The sequence below is a fragment of the Leucopleurus acutus genome (genome assembly GCF_964270905.1).
Source record: "Leucopleurus acutus genome assembly, chromosome: 11".
Classification (NCBI taxonomy): domain Eukaryota; kingdom Metazoa; phylum Chordata; class Mammalia; order Artiodactyla; family Delphinidae; genus Leucopleurus; species Leucopleurus acutus.
In genome coordinates this window covers 52,344,078-52,362,979 of record NC_139152.1, presented here as the reverse complement: position 1 = coordinate 52,362,979, position 18,902 = coordinate 52,344,078, and the positions used below count along the sequence as shown (strand labels likewise).

The following is an 18,902-nucleotide window of genomic DNA, read 5'->3' as shown; positions in this document are numbered from 1 at the left end:
CATGGAGAGACCATAAATGTACATTGCTAAATGAAAGAAGCCAATCTGAAGAGGCAACATACTGTATGATTCCAACAATATGATATTCTGGAAAAGGCAAAACTATGGAAGTAGTAAAAAGATTAGTGGAAGGGGGGCAGGGAGTGAAGAAAACAGAGCATTTTTATGGCAGTGAAAATACCCTTATGACATTCTAATGATGACTACATTATTCATCATTATACATTTGTCATTATACATTTGTCCAAACCCGTAGAATGTACAACACAAAGGGTGAACCCTAATGTAAGCTGTGGACTTCAGGTGATTATTGAAGTGTCAATGTAGGTTCATCGATTTTAACAAATGTACCCCTCTAGTGAGTGATACTGATAATGGAGGAGGCTGTCATGGGGGGGGCGGGGGGGCGCCAAGGGGTATATGGAAAATCTCTGTACTTTCCTCTCAATTTTGCTATGAATCTAAACTGCTCTTAAAAATGAAGTATTCAAAAAATAATGGGGAAGCTTCAAATTTTTAACAAATAGTTAAAAACAAAACAGTTACTAAGAAAAAACAGTAAACACAAAAAAAGCAGGGAAAATGGTTTACCTACTCTGATAAACTATTCATTTCCCTAATAACTACAACTTGCAGAGGCGAAAAGAGCTGCTGGAAAAACAATGACACCCAGTATTTTCCTTAACATCGGAAGTGTCTTCATAAACCCAACCTTCCTCTGCATATTAAATGTCTAACAACAAGATTCCTATATGATGATGATGTCATTTCATTCCACAGAGTTCATTTTCTTAGAGGCAGAAATATAAATATTCAGTTTCTCAGCTTTGAATAATCCATCTTTTTATGTGAATTTTTAGTTTCTCAAATATCACTGAGATTTTGTGATTTGATTGGCATTTATATCCCCTTTCCCAAACCTGTTTATTTCAACATTTCAACTGGACAGCTCTCATTTCATAGTCATGCAAATTACACCAGAAAAAAAAAAAACCGACTAAAGCTGATAGACTGAATAAACAAAATTGCTTAATAAAAAATGTTTTAAACTCACGTATTTGATTTGTCACTGCCTCCTCCCCTTCACCCCTGCCTATTTGATGAACGAGTACCTTCAAAGCTGTTTCCTTAAATACATGAATGGAAAAATCGAGAGGGTGAGTACAGATTTAGATCATGTCATGCTGGATTTATAGTTAGTTACACCACGATGTGTATAAAACCAGGAGGAAAATGTGTTTATTTTTCCATATGACATTAAGTGAGTGATTAAGAATATCACTAAGTTATTTGCTGCAATCAAACACAGAATTGGGAGGAGGCGGGGGATCTTGAGTACAAAGACTAAGTATTCATCCCATCCACCACACAACACTGCAATCAAAAACAGCTTCAGGATTCAAACATGAATAAGCAACCCCATACTACACCAAGCAAATAAGGCAGTGGCCATCCTCTACATCTGAAACGCTTCATTTCTCATAAAGACTATTTGTGGTGACTCACTGAGTCATATTCAGACCTATAAGTTTAACTTGCTAGCAACCCATCTCAAAGTGTTTCCAGAATTTTTTTACTAAAAAAGGCCCTAGGGCTTCCCTGGTGGCACAGTGGTTGAGAGTCCGCCTGCCGATGCAGGGGACACGGGTTCGTGCCCCATTCCGGAAAGATCCCACATGCCACGGAGAGGCTAGGCCCGTGAGACATGGCCGCTGAGCCTGCGCGTCCGGAGCCTGTGCTCCGCAAGGGGAGAGGCCAAAGCAGTGAGAGGCCCCCAAACCACACGAAAAAAAAAAGGCCCTAGACATCAAAGATTAAAAGATAAGAAACATAATTCACTTCCATAACCTTTCTCCACGCAAACACCTTCCATAACAGACATTCACTCTCAGCCTACTTCATTCATACCTTGCCCCAGATGTGAAAGCAACCTATTAACAAGATCCAACCAGAATTAAGCATAACAAATAAGGCAGTTTACAGCGTGACCTCTCAGGGTCTACACCTCCTGGCAGTCACACCCTTGTATATGCCCTTCCCCTTGAATACAAGCTGGACTAGTGACGGGCTTCTAATAAATAAAACGTACACTAACAGCCATAAAAGGGGAAATCGACAGTAACACAATCATAGTAGGGAACTTTACCACCCCACTTTCACCAATGGACAGATCATCCAAAATGAAAATAAATAAGGAAACACAAGCTTTAAATGATACATTAAACAAGATGGAGTTAATTGATATTTAGACGACATTCCATCCAAACACAACAGAATACACTTTCTTCTCAAGTGCTCATGGAACATTCTCCAGGATAGATCATATCTTGGGTCACAAATCAAGCCTTGGTAAATTTAAGAAAATCGAAATCGTATCAGGCATCTTTTCTGACCACAACGCTATGAGACTAGATATCAATTACAGGAAAAGATCTGTAAAAACTACAAACACATGGAGGCTAAACAATACACTACTTAATAACCAAGGGATCAATGAAGAAATCAAAGAGGAAATCAAAAAACACCTAGAAACAAATGACAATGACAACATGACAACCCAAAACCTATGGGATGCAGCAAAAGCAGTTCTAAGAGGGAAGTTTATAGCAAAACAATCCTACCTTAAGAAACAAGAAACGTCTCAAATAAACAACCTAACCTCACACCTAAAGCAATTAGAGAAAGAAGAACAAAAAAACCCTAAAGTTAGCAGAAGGAAAGAAATCATAAAGATCAGATGAGAAATAAATGAAAAAGAAATGAAGGAAATGACAGCAAAGATCAATAACACTAAAACCTGGTTCTTTGAGAAGATAAACAAAATCGATAAACCATTAGCCAGATTCATCAAGAAAAAAAGGGAGGGCTTCCCTGGTGGCGCAGTGGTTGAGAGTCCGCCTGCCGATGCAGGGGAAGTGGGTTCATGCCCCGGTCCGGGAGGATCCCACATGCCGCAGAGCAGCTGGGCCGGTGAGCCATGGCCGCTGAGCCTGTGCGTCCGGGGCCTGTGCTCCGCAACGGGAGAGGCCACAGCAGTGAGAGGCCCGCGTACGGCAAAAAAAAAGAAAAAAAAAGAAAAAGAGGGAGAAGACTCAAATCAATAGAATTAGAAATGAAAAAGGGGAGGTAACAAATGACACTGCAGAAACACAAAGGATCATGAGATATTACTACAAGCAACTCTATGCCAATAAAATGGACAACCTGGAAGAAATGGACAAATTCTTAGAAAAGCACAACCTTCCAAGACTGAATCAGGAAGAAACAGAAAATATAAACAGACCAATCACAAGCACTGAAATTGAAACTGTGATTAAGAATTTTCCAACAAACAAAAGCCCAGGACCAGATGGCTTCACAGGCGAATTCTATCCAACATTTAGAGAAGAGCTAACACCTATCCTTCTCAAACTCTTCCAAAATATAGAAGAAGGAGGAACACTCCCAAACTCATTCGACGAGGCCACCTTCAACCAGATACCAAAACCAGACAAAGATGTCACAAAAAAAGAAAACTACAGACCAATATCACTGATGAACACAGATGCAAAAATCCTCAACAAAATACTAGCAAACAGAATCCAACAGCACATTAAAAGGATCATACACCATGATCAAGTGGGGTTTATCCCAGGAATGCAAGAATTCTTCAATATACGCAAATCAATCAATGTGATATACCATATTAACAAACTGAAGGAGAAAAACCATATGATCATCTCAATAGATGCAGAGAAAGCTTTTGACAAAATTGAACACCCATTTAAGATAAAAGTTCTCCAGAAAGTAGGCATAGGGAGAACTTACCTCAACATAATAAAGGCCATATATGACAAACCCACAGCCAACATGTCCTCAATGGTGAAAAACTGAAACCATTTCCACTAAGTTCAGGAATAAGGCAAGGTTGCCCACTCTCACCACTATTATTCAACATAGTTTCAGAAGTTTTACCACAGCAATCAGAGAAGAAAAAGAAATAAGAGGAATCCAAATTGGAAAAGAAGAAGTAAAACTGTCACTGTTTGCAGATGAAATGATACTATACATAGAGAATCCTAAAGATGCTACCAGGTAACTACTAGAGCTAATCAATGAATTTGGTAAAGTAGCAGGATACAAAATTAATGCACAGAAATCTCTTGCATTCCTATACACTAATGATGAAAATTCTGAAAGTGAAATTAAGAAAACACTCCCATTTACCATTGCAACAAAAAGAATAAAATACCTAGGAATAAACCTACCTAAGAAGACAAAAGACCTGTATGCAGAAAATTATAAGACACTGATGAAAGAATTAAAGATGAAACAAATAGATGGAGAGATATACCGTGTTCCTAGATTGGAAGAATCAACATTGTGAAAATGACTCTACTACCCAAAGCAATCTACAGATTCAATGCAATCCCTATCAAACTACCAATGGCATTTTTCACAGAACTAGAACAAAAAATTGCACAATTTGTATGCAAACACAAAAGACCCTGAATAGCCAAAGCAAACTTGAGAAAGAAAAACGGAGCTGGAGGAATCAGGCTACCGGACTTCAGACTATACTACAAAGCTACAGTAATCAAGACAGTATGGTACTGGCACAAAAACAGAAATACAGATCAATGGAACAGGACAGAAAGCCCAGAGATAAACCCATGCACATATGGTCACCTTATCTTTGATAAAGGAGGAAAGAATATACAATGGAGAAAAGATAGTCTCTTCAATAAGTGGTGCTGGGAAAACTGGACAGCTAAATGTAAAAGAATGAAATTAGAACACTCCCTAACACCATACACAAAAATAAACTCAAAATGAATTAAAATCCTAAATGTAAGGCCAGACACTATCAAACTCTCAGAGGAAAACATAGGCAGAACACTCTATGACATAAATCACAGTAAGATCCTTTTTGACCCACCTCCTAGAGAAATGGAAATAAAAACAAAAATAAACAAATGGGACCTAATGAGACTTAAAAGCTTTTGCACAGCAAATGAAACCATAAACAAGACCAAAAGACAACCCTCAGAATGGGAGAAAATATTTGCAAATGAAGCAACTGACAGAGGATTAATCTCCAAAATTTGCAAGCAGCTCATGCAGCTCAATATCAAAAAAACAAACAACCCAATCCAAAAAAGGGCAGAAGATCTAAATAGACATTTCTCCAAAGAAGATATACAACTGCCAACAAACACATTAAAGAATGCTCAACATCATTAATCATTAAAGAAATGCAAATCAAAACTACAATGCGATATCATCTCACACCGGTCAGAATGGCCATCATCAAAAAATCTACAAACAATAAATGCTGGAGAGGGTGTGGAGAAAAGGGAACCCTCTTGCACTGTTGGTGGGAATGTAAATTGATACAGCCACTATGGAGAACAGTATGAAGGTTCCTTAAAAAACTAAAAGTAGAACTACCATATGACCCAGCAATCCCGTTACTGGGCATATACCCTGAGAAAACCATAATTCAAAAAGAGTCATGTACCACAATGTTCATTGCAGCTCTATTTACAATAGCCAGGACTTGGAAGCAACCTAAGTGTCCATCGACAGATGAATGGATAAAGAAGATGTGGCACATATATACAATGGAATATTAGTCAGCCACAAAAAGAAATGAAATTGAGTTATTTGTAGTGAGGTGGATGGACCTAGAGTCTGTCATACAGAGTGAAGTAAGTCAGAAAGAGAAAAACAAATACCATATGCTAACACATATATATGGAATCTAAAACAAACAAACAAACAAAAAATGGTCATGAAGAACCTAGGGGCAAGACGAGAGTAAAGATGCAGGCCTACTAGAGAATGGACTTGAGGACATGGGGAGAGGGAAGGGTATGCTGGGACAAAGTGAGAGAGTGGTAGTGTATATATGGACATATATACACTACCAAATGTAAAATAGCTAGCTAGTGGGAAGCAGTCCCATAGCACAGGGAGATCAGCTCGGTGCTTTGTGACCAGCTAGAAGGGTGGGATAGGGAGTGTGGGAGGGAGGGAGACACAAAAGGGAAGAGATATGGGGATATATGTATATGTATAACTGATTCACTACGTTATAAAGCAGAAACTAACACATCATTGTAAAGCAATTATACTCCAATAAAAACGTTAAAAAAAACCCCAATGCAGTCAAAATAAATAAATAAATACATAAATAAATACATAAATAAATAAAATAGGGAGGGTGGGAGGGAGACGCAAGAGGGAGGAGATATGGGGATATATGTATATGTATAGCCGATTCACTTTGTTATAAAGAAGAAACTAACACACCATTGTAAAGCAATTATCCTCCAATAAAGATGTTAAAAAAAAATCGCAAAAATGATGGAATGTCACTTCTGATATTAGGCTACAGATCTCTAATGTAATGTCTTCTGACTTGCAGCTCTCTTTTACTCTCTCGTTCATTCTGAGGGACGCCGGCCACCACGCTGTACAATGGAGAGGTCCACATAGCAAAGGACAACAGCCAGCAGAAAAACTGAGGCTCTCAGTCCAACAATCTGTGATGAATGAAATTCTACCAACAACCACATGAATGAACTTGAAAGTGTGTGCTCTCCCTACTCAATCGAGCCTTTGGATGTGACTAAAGCCCCAGCCGAGAGTTTGAATCCACAATGATGTGACTCTGAGCCAGCTAAGCTGCACCCAGATTCCTGACTCAAAGAAACTGTGAGGTAATACACGCTGGCTGTTTGAAGCAACTAATTTGTTAGGCATCTCTGGAAAATCAGTACAGATAGTATTCAGCTTGCTTTAAATATGACGTCTCTAAAAAGAAATGAAATTGAGTTAGTTGCAGTGAGGTGGATGGACCTAGAGTCTGTCATACAGAGTAAAGTAAGTCAGAAAGAGAAAAACAAATACCATACGCTAACACATATACATGGAATTAAAATAAAATGGTTCTGAAGAACCTAGGGGCAGGAAAGGAATAAAGACGCAGACGTAGAGAATGGACTTGAGGACACGGGGAGGGGAAAGGGTGAGCTGGGACAAAGTGAGAGAGTGGCATGGACATATATACACTACCGAATGTAAAACAGATAGCTAAGTGGGAAGCAGCCGCATAGCACAGGGAGATCAGCTCGGTGCTTTGTGACAACCTAGAGGGGTGGGACCTAGGGAGGGTGGGAGGGAGACGCAAGAGGGAGGAGATATGGGGATATATGTATATGTATAGCTGATTCACTTTGTTATACAGCAGAAACTAACACACCATTGTAAAGCAATTATACTCCAATAAAGATGTTAAAAGAATAAAATTAAATTTAAAAAAATATGATGTCTCATAAGTGAGACTAAAAACATAATCATTCTCCTCAAATTTGGCAGCTACATAAGTCTGTCATGTGACTAGGCTTTAACCTGGGAGAAATGGTGTCATGGATAATAGGAAAGGTGTAGTCAATACCCTGGAAGGAGGTGGAGCACCAGGGAAGAGAAGTTATAGCTCCAGTATTTCACTCTGAAGAATTTTAGTTGCCTTCTTCAGAGCCTGATACTCACTTTCAGAGCATCGCCTTCGTTGCCTTCCACCACTTCCAGAATTAGTGCAGCCAGGATGTTAAAGCCTTGGCAATACCCGACATTCTTGTTCCATCGGGCGTAGGCCAGCAGAACCCGCTTCAACACAACCCTGTCCTGCTCAGCCTCCTGGCCACAGTAAGAACTGCAGCCTGTGCGGTGAAGATCCTAAAATGACAGGGAAACAACATTTTTTTAAATACCTCCTTAAGCTCTCTAAAAAAAAAAACTTTAGTTTTTTCTCTGCCTCAGCATTCAGTAGAGTCAGAGTATCAACATGGATTTTAGTTTTCAAAAATGTATATGCAACTTAAACACATGGACCAAAACTTTTTTTTTTTTTTTTTTAAGTTTTCTAATATGCTGAGGCATTTTCAAGAGGAATTTCAGTCAGGCAAACTTTCTACCAAAAGTATTTCCAGAGTTAACACAAAAAGGGACTCAGAATTAATATTGCATTATAATTCCAAATAAATTGACAGTTTATTTTAATCATACATCTCAAATAAAACAAGCCATTTTAACACATGTATGATAGATGCTAACATTCTTTCTTTCTATAAAAAATGATATAATATTTAGCTATCAAAACTCCAAATAGTATTAAGGAACCAAATGAAAAGAATAAAAAAATGTAACCGGTACTGTAAAGAGACAGAAAAACCATTCTCTCCAAGTTGTTTTATAAATTTGTATAAAAGAGGCAGAAACATTTACTGTGCTTTAATATTTAATGAGGGCAATATCTATAATTTAATTACCCAACAGAGACTATGATTTTCAGAAGCTGAAGTCATTTTACTGACATATCATTCATTTCAATGAGAAAAAAACTTCTCTTAATAACATGATTGCTATAAAATGTGCATTGCCTTAATTCACAACGTAAATAGAAAGAAAATATTTCAAATATGGAATACTTCATCTCTGGGAAACATACACCTAAATTCCAAATAAACAGCTCAAGTGTGGACCATGCAAAGGCTTTTCAAGCATACACTATAAAAGTTCCTTTTTTATATTATATGCTTGAAACAGACCAAGTTAGATGAGAAAATAGCTCATTTTAGTTAGGACCTCCTCCTGAAAAACATATCTTCAAATCTGCCAAAACATTAGCCAACTTCTGGTGACCGAAATTTAGATGAAACAACTTTCCTTTTAAAACCTCAGTTTAGCATCACACGTAATGTACTCATATAAAATAAAAAGCATGTGCTAGAGGCTTATGTAAGAGAAGAATAATGGGATTAAATCAAATCAGCATCCTTGGCTTTCGGTGCCAGGCTCTAATCAACTGTAATAATCCAGGTAGGTGAACCACAGCTGGCTTGAGCATTTGACCATCTGGTTTAAAGTAAACCCATCAGTCAATCTAACTATCTTCATAAAATGACAGTTAAGAAATTATCAAAATCCTAATAAGTACCCAATTATTCTAACATGAAATAGATTTAACTTTAAATTTCTCAGTGACTTTTACATTGAAATCCAGTTAAAAGCACTGACCCATGCTAAAGAAAAAAGGAATTTCAATTTCCTATCATGTGAGCAAAATAAATAAGTTGAATACGAATGGAAACATTTTCTTCTTACTAGCAACATACAAATTTATGAGGACAAGGCATCATCAAGTTCCCCATTAAAAAGCTGTTAACTGGGCTTCCCTGGTGGCGCAGTGGTTGGGAGTCCACCTGCCGATGCAGGGAACACGGGTTCGTGCCCTGGTCCGGGAGGATCCCGCGGGCCGCGGAGCGTCTGGGCCCTCGGGCCATGGCCGCTGGGCCTGCGGGTCCGGAGCCTGTGCTCCGCGACGGGAGGGGTCACAACAGTGAGAGGCCCGCGTACCGCAAAAAAAAAAAAAAAAAAAAAAAAAAAAAGGCTGTTAACTAATGAAATTAGGAAGCAGGAAATACACGGACATTCAATCCATAAGTCTTGATCCTCTGTCCAGGAAGCATCTGGCTCTTAGAATCTTTCTTCTAAATTAGGACAATAAGCCAAACTTAAGGGCATTACCTTGACTATCTGAATTCCCATCGAGTCATCATCAGGATTACTCCTTTCATTGAAAGTGAAGCGCATGGTTTTGTCCCAATCAATGGCTATACTGTGCAAATAATGATCTGCCAAGGTCAACCAAACCTAAAATATTAATAAAAAAGAATGCTAAAGTAAAATACATAATTTCATCTTTATCAGGAAATAATGATTGCGTCCAATAAGAAAATGAGAGCTGTTACTAGAACAGATATAGCCTACATGTAGAAATCTCTAAGAACCTCACTGAAAAGTTTGCTGTACTAAACTGTACCAATTAGGGGCTTTCGTTTATTCTTTCAATTAATATTGCTGAGTTCCTACTATGTACCAAGCAATGATCCAGCCATTAGGGATATTGTTAAGAAAACGAAAACATTTCAAATTTTATTTCAGTTCATTGGAATAGCTAAATTAGCTTATGAGCTTCTTATTCCTGGCTCTGGATGGCGCTCTATGCTTAGGCAAGAGCTCCCTGGTCATCCGTGGAGTATGGGCCTGTTTTTACCATAAAGTGGCTTGTGCCTTTAAATCATCCCTCTCTCACACACACAAAAAACTGACAGATGGGTTCCTATAATGAATAACTTTTTTAAAGGAATCACTGGATATTTTTACTCCTTTCATTACCTTATCTGGAAAAGCTGTTTCATAATGCTATTTCTAATGTGCATTTTGAGGAACCAAAATGTTCAGATTCTAGGGGTATTAAGACCTGGTTTATAATACAAATGAATTTATTTACAAAACAGAAAGAGACTCACAGACTTCGAAAACAAACTTACGGTTACCAAAGGGGAAATGTGGGGTGGGGGGACAAATTAGGAGTTTGGGATTAACATATACACACTACTATATGTAAAATAGATAATCAATAAGGACCTACTGTATAGCACAAGGAACTCTACTCAATATTCTGTGGTGACCTATATGGGAAGATAATCTGAAATGGAATGGCTATATGTATATGTATAACTGAATCACTTTGCTGTACACCTGAAGCTAACACAGCATTGTAAATTAACTATACCCCAATATATAATAAAAATTTAATTTAAAAAAAGGAATGGGAATTGTTGTTGCCAAAAAGGAAGGGGGTGGGGGAAGGATAGATCAGGAGTTTGGGATTAGTAGATGCAAGCTATTATATATAGAATGGATAAACAACAAGGTCCTACTGTATAGCACAGGGAACTATATTCAATATTCTGTGATAAAGCATAATGGAAAAGAATATAAAAAAGAATGTATATATATGTATAACTGAATCACTTTGCTGTATAGCAGTAATTAACACAACATTGAAAATCAACTATACTTCAATAAAATTTTTTAAAAAAGGAAACAAAGACTACGTTTATGAATTAATAAGATGGCAATTCAAGTTTTGGTATTTGAACATAATTTAGCAGGAATAACACTGATTAGTATCTCCAGCCATACTTCTCTCTTAAGCATCAGGATCATATGTCAAAATGCTCACTTGACATCTTCAACTTAGACATCTAATAGGCATCTCAACCTTAACATATCCAAAACCAACTGTCTAATCCACCGCCACCCCAACTATACAGACATACACACAAACACACACACCTGCTTGTCCCCTCTCTGGGAAAACAGTAACTCTACCCTTCCAGTAGCTCAGGTCAATCTTGAAGTCATTGACATCCCTCTTACACTTTTTATTCAATCCAGTAGGAATTCAAGTCAACCCAGCCTTCAAAATATATCTAGAATCTGACCTTCTCTCCATCTACACTACCACAACCCTGATCCATCTCTTGCCTGAATTATCTCAAGTCTCCTACTGGTCTCTCCGCTGCTGCCCTTGTCCTTCATATTCTCAAGTTAGTAGCCAGAGTGGTCCATTTAAAATATAAGTCATATCATGTTATTCTCCTCCTCAAAACTTCCCAATGCTTCTCATCTCACATTGGGCAAAAGTCCTACTATGACCTGTAAGGTCCTATATGAGCTGCCATTCCCCTAAGGTCATCACATTACCTCTATGACCCTCCCCCCCATTGCTTTCCCTTTTATTCACTGTGCTTCAGCCACCCTGGCCTCTTGCTTTTGCTTGCATACTCCTCAGTGATGCTCTCACCTGAGGGTGTTTCCTGTTTGGAGTACTCTCCCACCAGGTAGCTACGTGGTCAATGGCTCACCTCTAAGGGCCCTATTCAAATGTCACCTTGCCATTTAAGATGCTACCTCCTTACCTCCATTCCCCTCTCCTGATTCCTTTCTCTGCTTTATTTTTATGCATGGCACTTAGCATCATCTGACCTACTTTATATTATATGCATTGTAAACTCCATGAGGACAAAAATTTTGGTCTGCTGTTTTTTTTTTTCCACTGCTGTATCCCCATTACCCGGCAGAACAGTACCTGGCATAGAATAGAAAATCATTAAATACTTACTGAATTAATGAATAATGAAGAGAGACAGATTTCAAATGACTAAATCTAGAATATCCTTTCTGACATTCCAGACACTTTCAAGAGGGACAAAGTGATGGTCCTTTTGTACTTTAGCCATACAAATCCGCCTCACCTTTCTCCTCCATTCCTTTGGTATTCCGGTCGATAGTCTGGCAACCGCTTTGAGCGCATCATACCACTAGAAACAAAGAAGAAAAGCTGTCAAAGTGATAATACTGACCTGGTTAAGCACTTGTCAACTTTTCCCCAGCTTGACGTTCGTAGAGCATGAGAAAATGTATACAGAACACTGGGGTAAACATTCAGAGCTTCCTTCAGCCAGGCATGACTGGTCTAAGGGCTATGACTGCCCCAAGGTCCCCCACTTAGGTACCCTTAACACACCCGTGATCCAATTGCAGTACACACACAAAGGCTGGGAACTCTGAAATCAAAACACGTGTTACGGATTCGGAATAACGGCATTTGGTTTTTAAATTTTTTCACACTTGAACCATTAAAAAAAAGTGCAAAAATTTTCCTGCAAGTATAAATCCAAGTCACTTATAGCTTCACAAGTTATTTTATCTATAATTTTTAAAACTGACTCATCTTCTTAGACATATCCAAGCACATGTTAATTTTCCCACTTTGAGAATATACCTCAGTGTACCCTGTAGGTACCCCCAAATAAAGGTATTTTCAAAACCAAAAACAAAATTACCTGCTGAAAACCATTTTGACCTAAAGATGGCTCAAGAGTGAACTTCAACTTTGTGTCAACTCCTAAAAGAAAAATACATAAATATCTGTTATTTGGGGGAAAAATACGTTACATCAAAAATAAAAGTAAAAATTAACCTGATTCTACTGAGTCATCATAAAATTTTTAAAACATTTATTTTTACTAAATTGTAGTCAATTGTGTTAAAAGAAAAAGAATACTGATTATTAAGATAGAAAAATGCCCTGTGGTAATAGAATGAAGCTTATCACATAGAATGGTGGTTTCACCGCTGTCTGGAGTAGTGCAAAAACAAAAACATAACACCACAGGCTTGGAGTCATGCACACTTTAATTCACCTTTGGTTCCTAGAGTCAAACAAATTATTTAACCTGTCTCAGTCTCAATTCTTTATCCTTAAAATGAGGATAACGTCTATCTCAGTTAGTTGTTGCAATAATTAACTGTAAATCACTTAGCACAGTATAATTAATATTTATGAAACTTAGGAAGAGAATTCTCTACTTACAGAATTTGTTTTCTAGGACACCTGCATGGACTAAGTCTATTAAGGAAACTTCAGTGAAATATCAAAAGTTATAAAAATAATGTCACTGCCTTCCCACTTGTGGAATAATCCATTTTAACAAGACTATTTAGCAATTTTCATGTATTTTTAAATTCTGTCATGATAGACTTATTCATTAAAGATAAGTTTACACATTTAATTATAGGCTCCAAGCTAAAAATATAACTGAACTCTAATTCCAAGTTATCTACAACTTTAAACTTCTTTGACTCAAATCCCAAATCTATGGAATAGAAGTAAGTAAATAGGAGAATATATAAAGATTATACGCTATATTCATATTGGGCTTTTTTATTATTGAGGTGAAATTCCAAGACAATTTTTTAACATCTTTATTGGAACATAATTGCTTTACAATGGTGTGTTAGTTTCTGCTTTATAACAAAGTGAATCAGCTATACATATACATATATCCTCATATCTCTTCCCTCTTGTGTCTCCCTCCCCTCCCACCCTCCTTATCCCACCCCTCTAGGTGGTCACAAAGCACCGAGCTGATCTGCCTGTGCTATGCGGGTGTCTTTTAAAAGACATATATGGAGTCAAGAAGCTGAAAAGAGATGTGTCTGATTTGCCCAAGCCCGTGACAGTATGAAGATGTCCTTCTTGGAGTCCTAGAAGAATACTGTGTATACATGAGTTGGGTCCTAGATTTCTAAAGTCAAGCTGTGTGTGATAGAGAATCCCAGGCATCCAGCCAATGCCCTGATCATTCTCTTCAGAGCTTCAGGGCCAAAACCATACTCTGCCTAGATAGATAAGATTTCCTTCTTCGAAGGTATATTAAGTACCCCGACGGATTCCCAATTCTCTGAGATGGTTTAAATTAAGTCCTGCCTCAGTGCAGCACAATGATACAAAGACCACAAGAGTGCCTCCAGCTGGCGCGCATGATTTAAGACACGATAAAACGGACCTCTTTGTGAGGTTGCTGTCCATACACAGGGTGCTGAATGGAGGAGCGTATAGTCATGACGTTTGCTTTATTATAACAAAGACCAGGAAATTCAGTCCCACGCTCCTATTTCAACCGACCTAAAAGCCTCGGATTCCTCGCATGTACGACCGAATATGCTCCCTTGACTTTTTTCAGAAGTACCTGCTGGGCACGATGCCGATCGCCTTGCCGAGCTGAAACCCGGCCAGGGTTAGTCAAAATCACAACTATTTTCTCACTATCAAAAATGAGTCACAGGGTTTAACTGGAATTGATCATTCGCTGCCTGCAGGCAAAAGCTGAAATCAGGTCATTTCCACCTATTTTCTTCTAATTGAATAAGGGAGGGGAGAAGGTTTATGTTTCATCTGGTAATCACTGGCTGTTCCGGATTCAGCAATACAAAACACTTTTAACGTGGGAAGTTTCTTTTTTTAAGGCTAAAGGAAGACGGTGAATAACTACTACAGTCTCTGCAACTAGACACTTCCTTGGGGAGAAAAACAAAGAAACCACGAGGCAGCGACGTGTTCCACCCATTGAGGCTCAGTGCCTCGACAGATTCTCCCCTGCAGCCTCAGGACAGCAGGTCCCCAAAGGCGCTGAGAGGCGGGATGGGGTGGGGTTGGGGGAGGACAAACCCACCTGGAAGCCAGCTGGTGCCACTCCAGGGACAAGTGTGCGCTACGCACGGGTACGAGTACAGCCGGCTCCCTCTGCGGCCACCCCTAGCCAGAAAGCCTTATGTCCAGGGGCCCGCGCGCCAGGGCCGGCCTCATAAAACCCTGCGGAGGGATGCCGGGTGGTGGAGCAAGCGCGGAGTTATGCAGCCTGGAGAAGCAGGGATGTGTAAACACAGGCTGACAGCAGAAAGGGCCTAGCCTAGCACAGCCAGGAGAACTCTCAGTCTTTACCTATAGAAAGAATCTCTACTTTGCAGGAGTGTTTCCTGCCCGCTCTCCACCCGGACACACAAATTAGAGGCTCCAGGTGAGACGATCCCGGCACTCACGAAGCAGGGACCCTCAAGAAAATGCACCCGATTTTTTCCTTCGCGGTCACTGCCTCCTCCTCTGACAACAAGCATCAGACCTGTGCCTTTCTCCTGCCTCACACACCTCTTTCAAGGTGTGGCTTCTTGTGGGTCCGAAGCACAACTGGTTGCTCGGCCTCTGATAGCCCGGGTAGCCGCCAACACTTTCCCACCACTCGGAGAAAACCGAGCGCATCGCTCGCCAGCAGCTCCCGGCACAAGCAGGGCTGGACCGCACACAGGCGGTGGGATGGGGGCGCACGGGCAGCCGGCGGGAACAGCCGGTCCTCCGCGCCGTGGGAGGCCGCTGCCCCCGCCCAGGCCTCGGTCCGCGCTCTTCCCTCCCAGGCCGACCCAGCCCCGCCTGCGCCCAGCCGCGGTACCCAACACCGGGCGGCCGGTGGCTGTTCCCTGGCCTACGCGGAGTTCGGCTGAGGCAGAGGCACCAGCTCCGGGGGCGCCACGCTACTTTCCAGTGCCCCATCTGCCTCCCCGGGTCCTCACCCGGCTCCAGGGTGCAGAGCAGCCGGGGCGCGGTCCGGGAAATGCAGCTGCGTTTCTTGAGCACATTGCTCAGGATGGTGCCCACGCCGCCGCCGCCGCTGCCGCCACCGCTGCCGACGCCGACGCCCTGCCGTTTCAGGCATCTCCCTCCGCGCCTAAGGGAGCCGGTCAGCTTGTCCTGCCGCATCCGAGAGCGCCCTGGGCTCCCGTGCGGCCGCCGTCCACCTGGGTCCTCGCTGTCCCGCCGGCGCAACGGCTTCGCACGCGTGGGGCTCGGCAAGACCGGTCAGTCAAGGGTCTCTCGAAAGCAGCAAAAGTGCTCGGGGGTCAAGGGACCCTGCGGAGCACCGCGGGAGCCGCCAAGCGCGGGGCGGCCGGCAGGGATCTGCAGTGCGGAGCCTGCAAGGCTGAGGCAGGAGAGGACTTGGGGCGGGGAGGAGGGCGGGAGCGAGCGAGCGAGCGCGCGGAGACGGAGGCAACGCTCCCGCCCCCAATCCCGGCATCACCGTGCGCAGGCGGGGCTGCCTTAGCTCCCGAGCGCCCCGCCAGCTCGCGGCACCTGCACTGGGCAGCCGCAGAGACCCGGAGCCCAGGAGCGGGGGGCTGAGCAACTGCGCCCGGGGACCAGAAGCAGTGACAGATTTCCGTGCCTCTCCCAAGATCTGGGAGGTGCAGGAGGGGGCACCCAAGGGAGCGAGTCTCAGGTGCAGAACGCCAGCGAGATGCAAGTGCCCACCTCATCGGAGCAGTCTTGCAAGAGTCGGTCAACAGACCGCAGGAAGAATCTAGCAGCGCGGCGGGAACGTTGGTGGAAGGTGAAGCACCAGCTTCATCCCAAATTGTGTTAAACTCTTTTTCTTGGCATCTTAGGCATAGGAAGCACGTTAAAATTATTATTATATATTACTATTAATATATACTTTGTACATTAATTAAATCTATAATATAATAATTATTATAATAATGGTTGTTTCTTTTGGAAGAATAGACTTCAAGATAAAAGTGTTCCATTAAAAACAGGGTTTTTTTTTTTTAAGTGCTTCCCCCATCTCTCCAGCCAGAGACTTCAGTAGGCAGAATGGTTAGTGATAATTTTTTTTAAATCATTCTTAAACTACGACATTATGACATTCACCAGTGGATATTAATCATAAAGATGAATAAGTCATAAGAAAGGAAAGCATATGGAGGGAAATACAAAGATATTTGTATATGCTAATATTCAGAGAAGGAACACCAGATGGATTAAAAACAACTAAAAAGTATTTATGTGGAAGGGAACAGTGTAGAAGAGAGAGGAATAGAAAACAGATTCCTCTAGATGTGCCTTATGTAGTTTTGACTCTGGAATAACATCTTATATTAATAATATTAATAAATCAAGCAAAAAGAAAACCCTAAAATTTGAAAATGAATGGAAACAAATGAACCTAACTAGAAATCCTGTTGATGGCATAAGAACACAGAAAAGATGAGTAAGTTGTTTTAGAGTGTAGTGTTATGCCTGTGTATCAATGGTGGTATAGACTCCAAGGGCAAAAAGAGCTGCAAAGAAATCTTAAATGTCATTCAGTAGCATTACTGTTATTAATAATATTGGTGTTATTTCTTAATTCTTATGTACACTGTAGGATAACCTAAATAAATAATTATGTTAACATCATAATCAGTCTGCTAATTTGGGTGATTTTAAATGTTTCACTAAGTAATGTTGTGATGGATATCTTTGTTGACTAAGCTTTACTAGATTTTTGAACACCTAAAATGAATTTCCACAGTGGGGTTATTGGATCTAAAGGCATAATCATCTATATGACATATATTGCTAAATTAAATCTTAAAGGATTATACCAGTTTAGTCTCTGATTGACACATTTTCATCCTCCATCTTCAACAGCTCTCAGAATTATCATTTAAACACTTGCTGCTTTGATAAAGAGAACTGTCATTTTGTTGTTTTTATTGGCATTTTTTATTAGTGCAGTTGAACTTTTTTTGGTATGTTAACTAAGCAGTTATATGATATTTTCTGTGAATTTCTTACTCGAATATTAAAGTCTACATGTTTTCTTAATGAAAAAATAAATAAATATGTTAAGGTCAAAAGAAACCAAGATGTTTTCAGTGTAACAGAAAATACAGGTGTGCAACCAAAGAAATTAAGTTTTTTTTAATCCTGCAATAGTATATTTTAAATGGAAATAATTGTATGAACTCATCTTTTTTCTTTTCAAAAATACATATAAAGCCACTGAATAGGTTTAGAACTAAGGACAACCCAGCAGCAGTGAACACCCCCAGCACTCAGGATGTGGTCTCTAAAAACCGTTCCCCACTAAAAGGAACCAGGGCTCCTTTGAGGTGCAACTGATTCCAGTTCTGGGCCAGAAAAAGTACAAGATGAGCCTGAAATATATTGATGAATTCAGGAAGGAAGGATGTGCTCCAAGACTAATGGGGTCATGTCAAAAAGACATGAGAGGGGCTTCCCTGGTGGCTCAGTGGTTGAGAGTCCGCCTGCCAATGCAGGGGACACGGGTTCGTGCCCCGGTCCGGGAGGATCCCACATGCCGCGGAGCGGCTGGGCCCGTGAGCCATGGCCGCTGAGCCTGCGCGTCCAGAGCCTGTGCTCCGCAACGGGAGAGGCCATAACAGTGAGAGGCCCGCGTAACAAAAAAAAAAAAAAAAGACATGAGAGCCACACAAATAGGATACCATTGGCCAAAGATGGAACACTTTGAGCATCAAAAACAATGACTGCTGGGGCTTCCCTGGTGGCGCAGTGGTTGAGAGTCCGCCTGCCGATGCAGGGGACACGGGTTTGTGCCCCGGTCCGGGAAGATCCCACATGCCGCGGAGCGGCTAGGCCCGTGATCCGTGGCCGCTGAGCCTGCGCGTCCGGCGCATGTGCTCCGCGACGGGAGAGGCCACAACAGTGAGAGGCCCGTGAACCAAAAAAAAAAAAAACAAAACAATGACTGCTAATCGACAGATGAATGGATAAAGAAGATGTGACATATATACAATGGAATACTATTCATCCATAAAAAAGAATGAAATTTTTGCCATTTGCAGCAACATGGATGGACCTACAG

The 18,902-nt window shown here is 40.9% G+C and overlaps 1 protein-coding gene across 1 annotated transcript in view; it reads right to left on the bottom strand.

Moving 5' to 3' along the window:
- Positions 1–18,902, bottom strand: part of TBC1D30 (TBC1 domain family member 30) — a gene marked incomplete at its 5' end in the record, with an annotated part of 84,337 nt that overhangs the window by 28,378 nt on the left and 37,057 nt on the right. The window contains 4 exons of the mRNA XM_082850974.1: positions 7,537–7,722; positions 9,574–9,699; positions 12,153–12,218; positions 12,744–12,805. Of these exons, the coding sequence (XP_082707100.1) occupies positions 7,537–7,722; positions 9,574–9,699; positions 12,153–12,218; positions 12,744–12,805 (440 nt within the window). The remainder of the gene's footprint in view (positions 1–7,536; positions 7,723–9,573; positions 9,700–12,152; positions 12,219–12,743; positions 12,806–18,902) is intronic.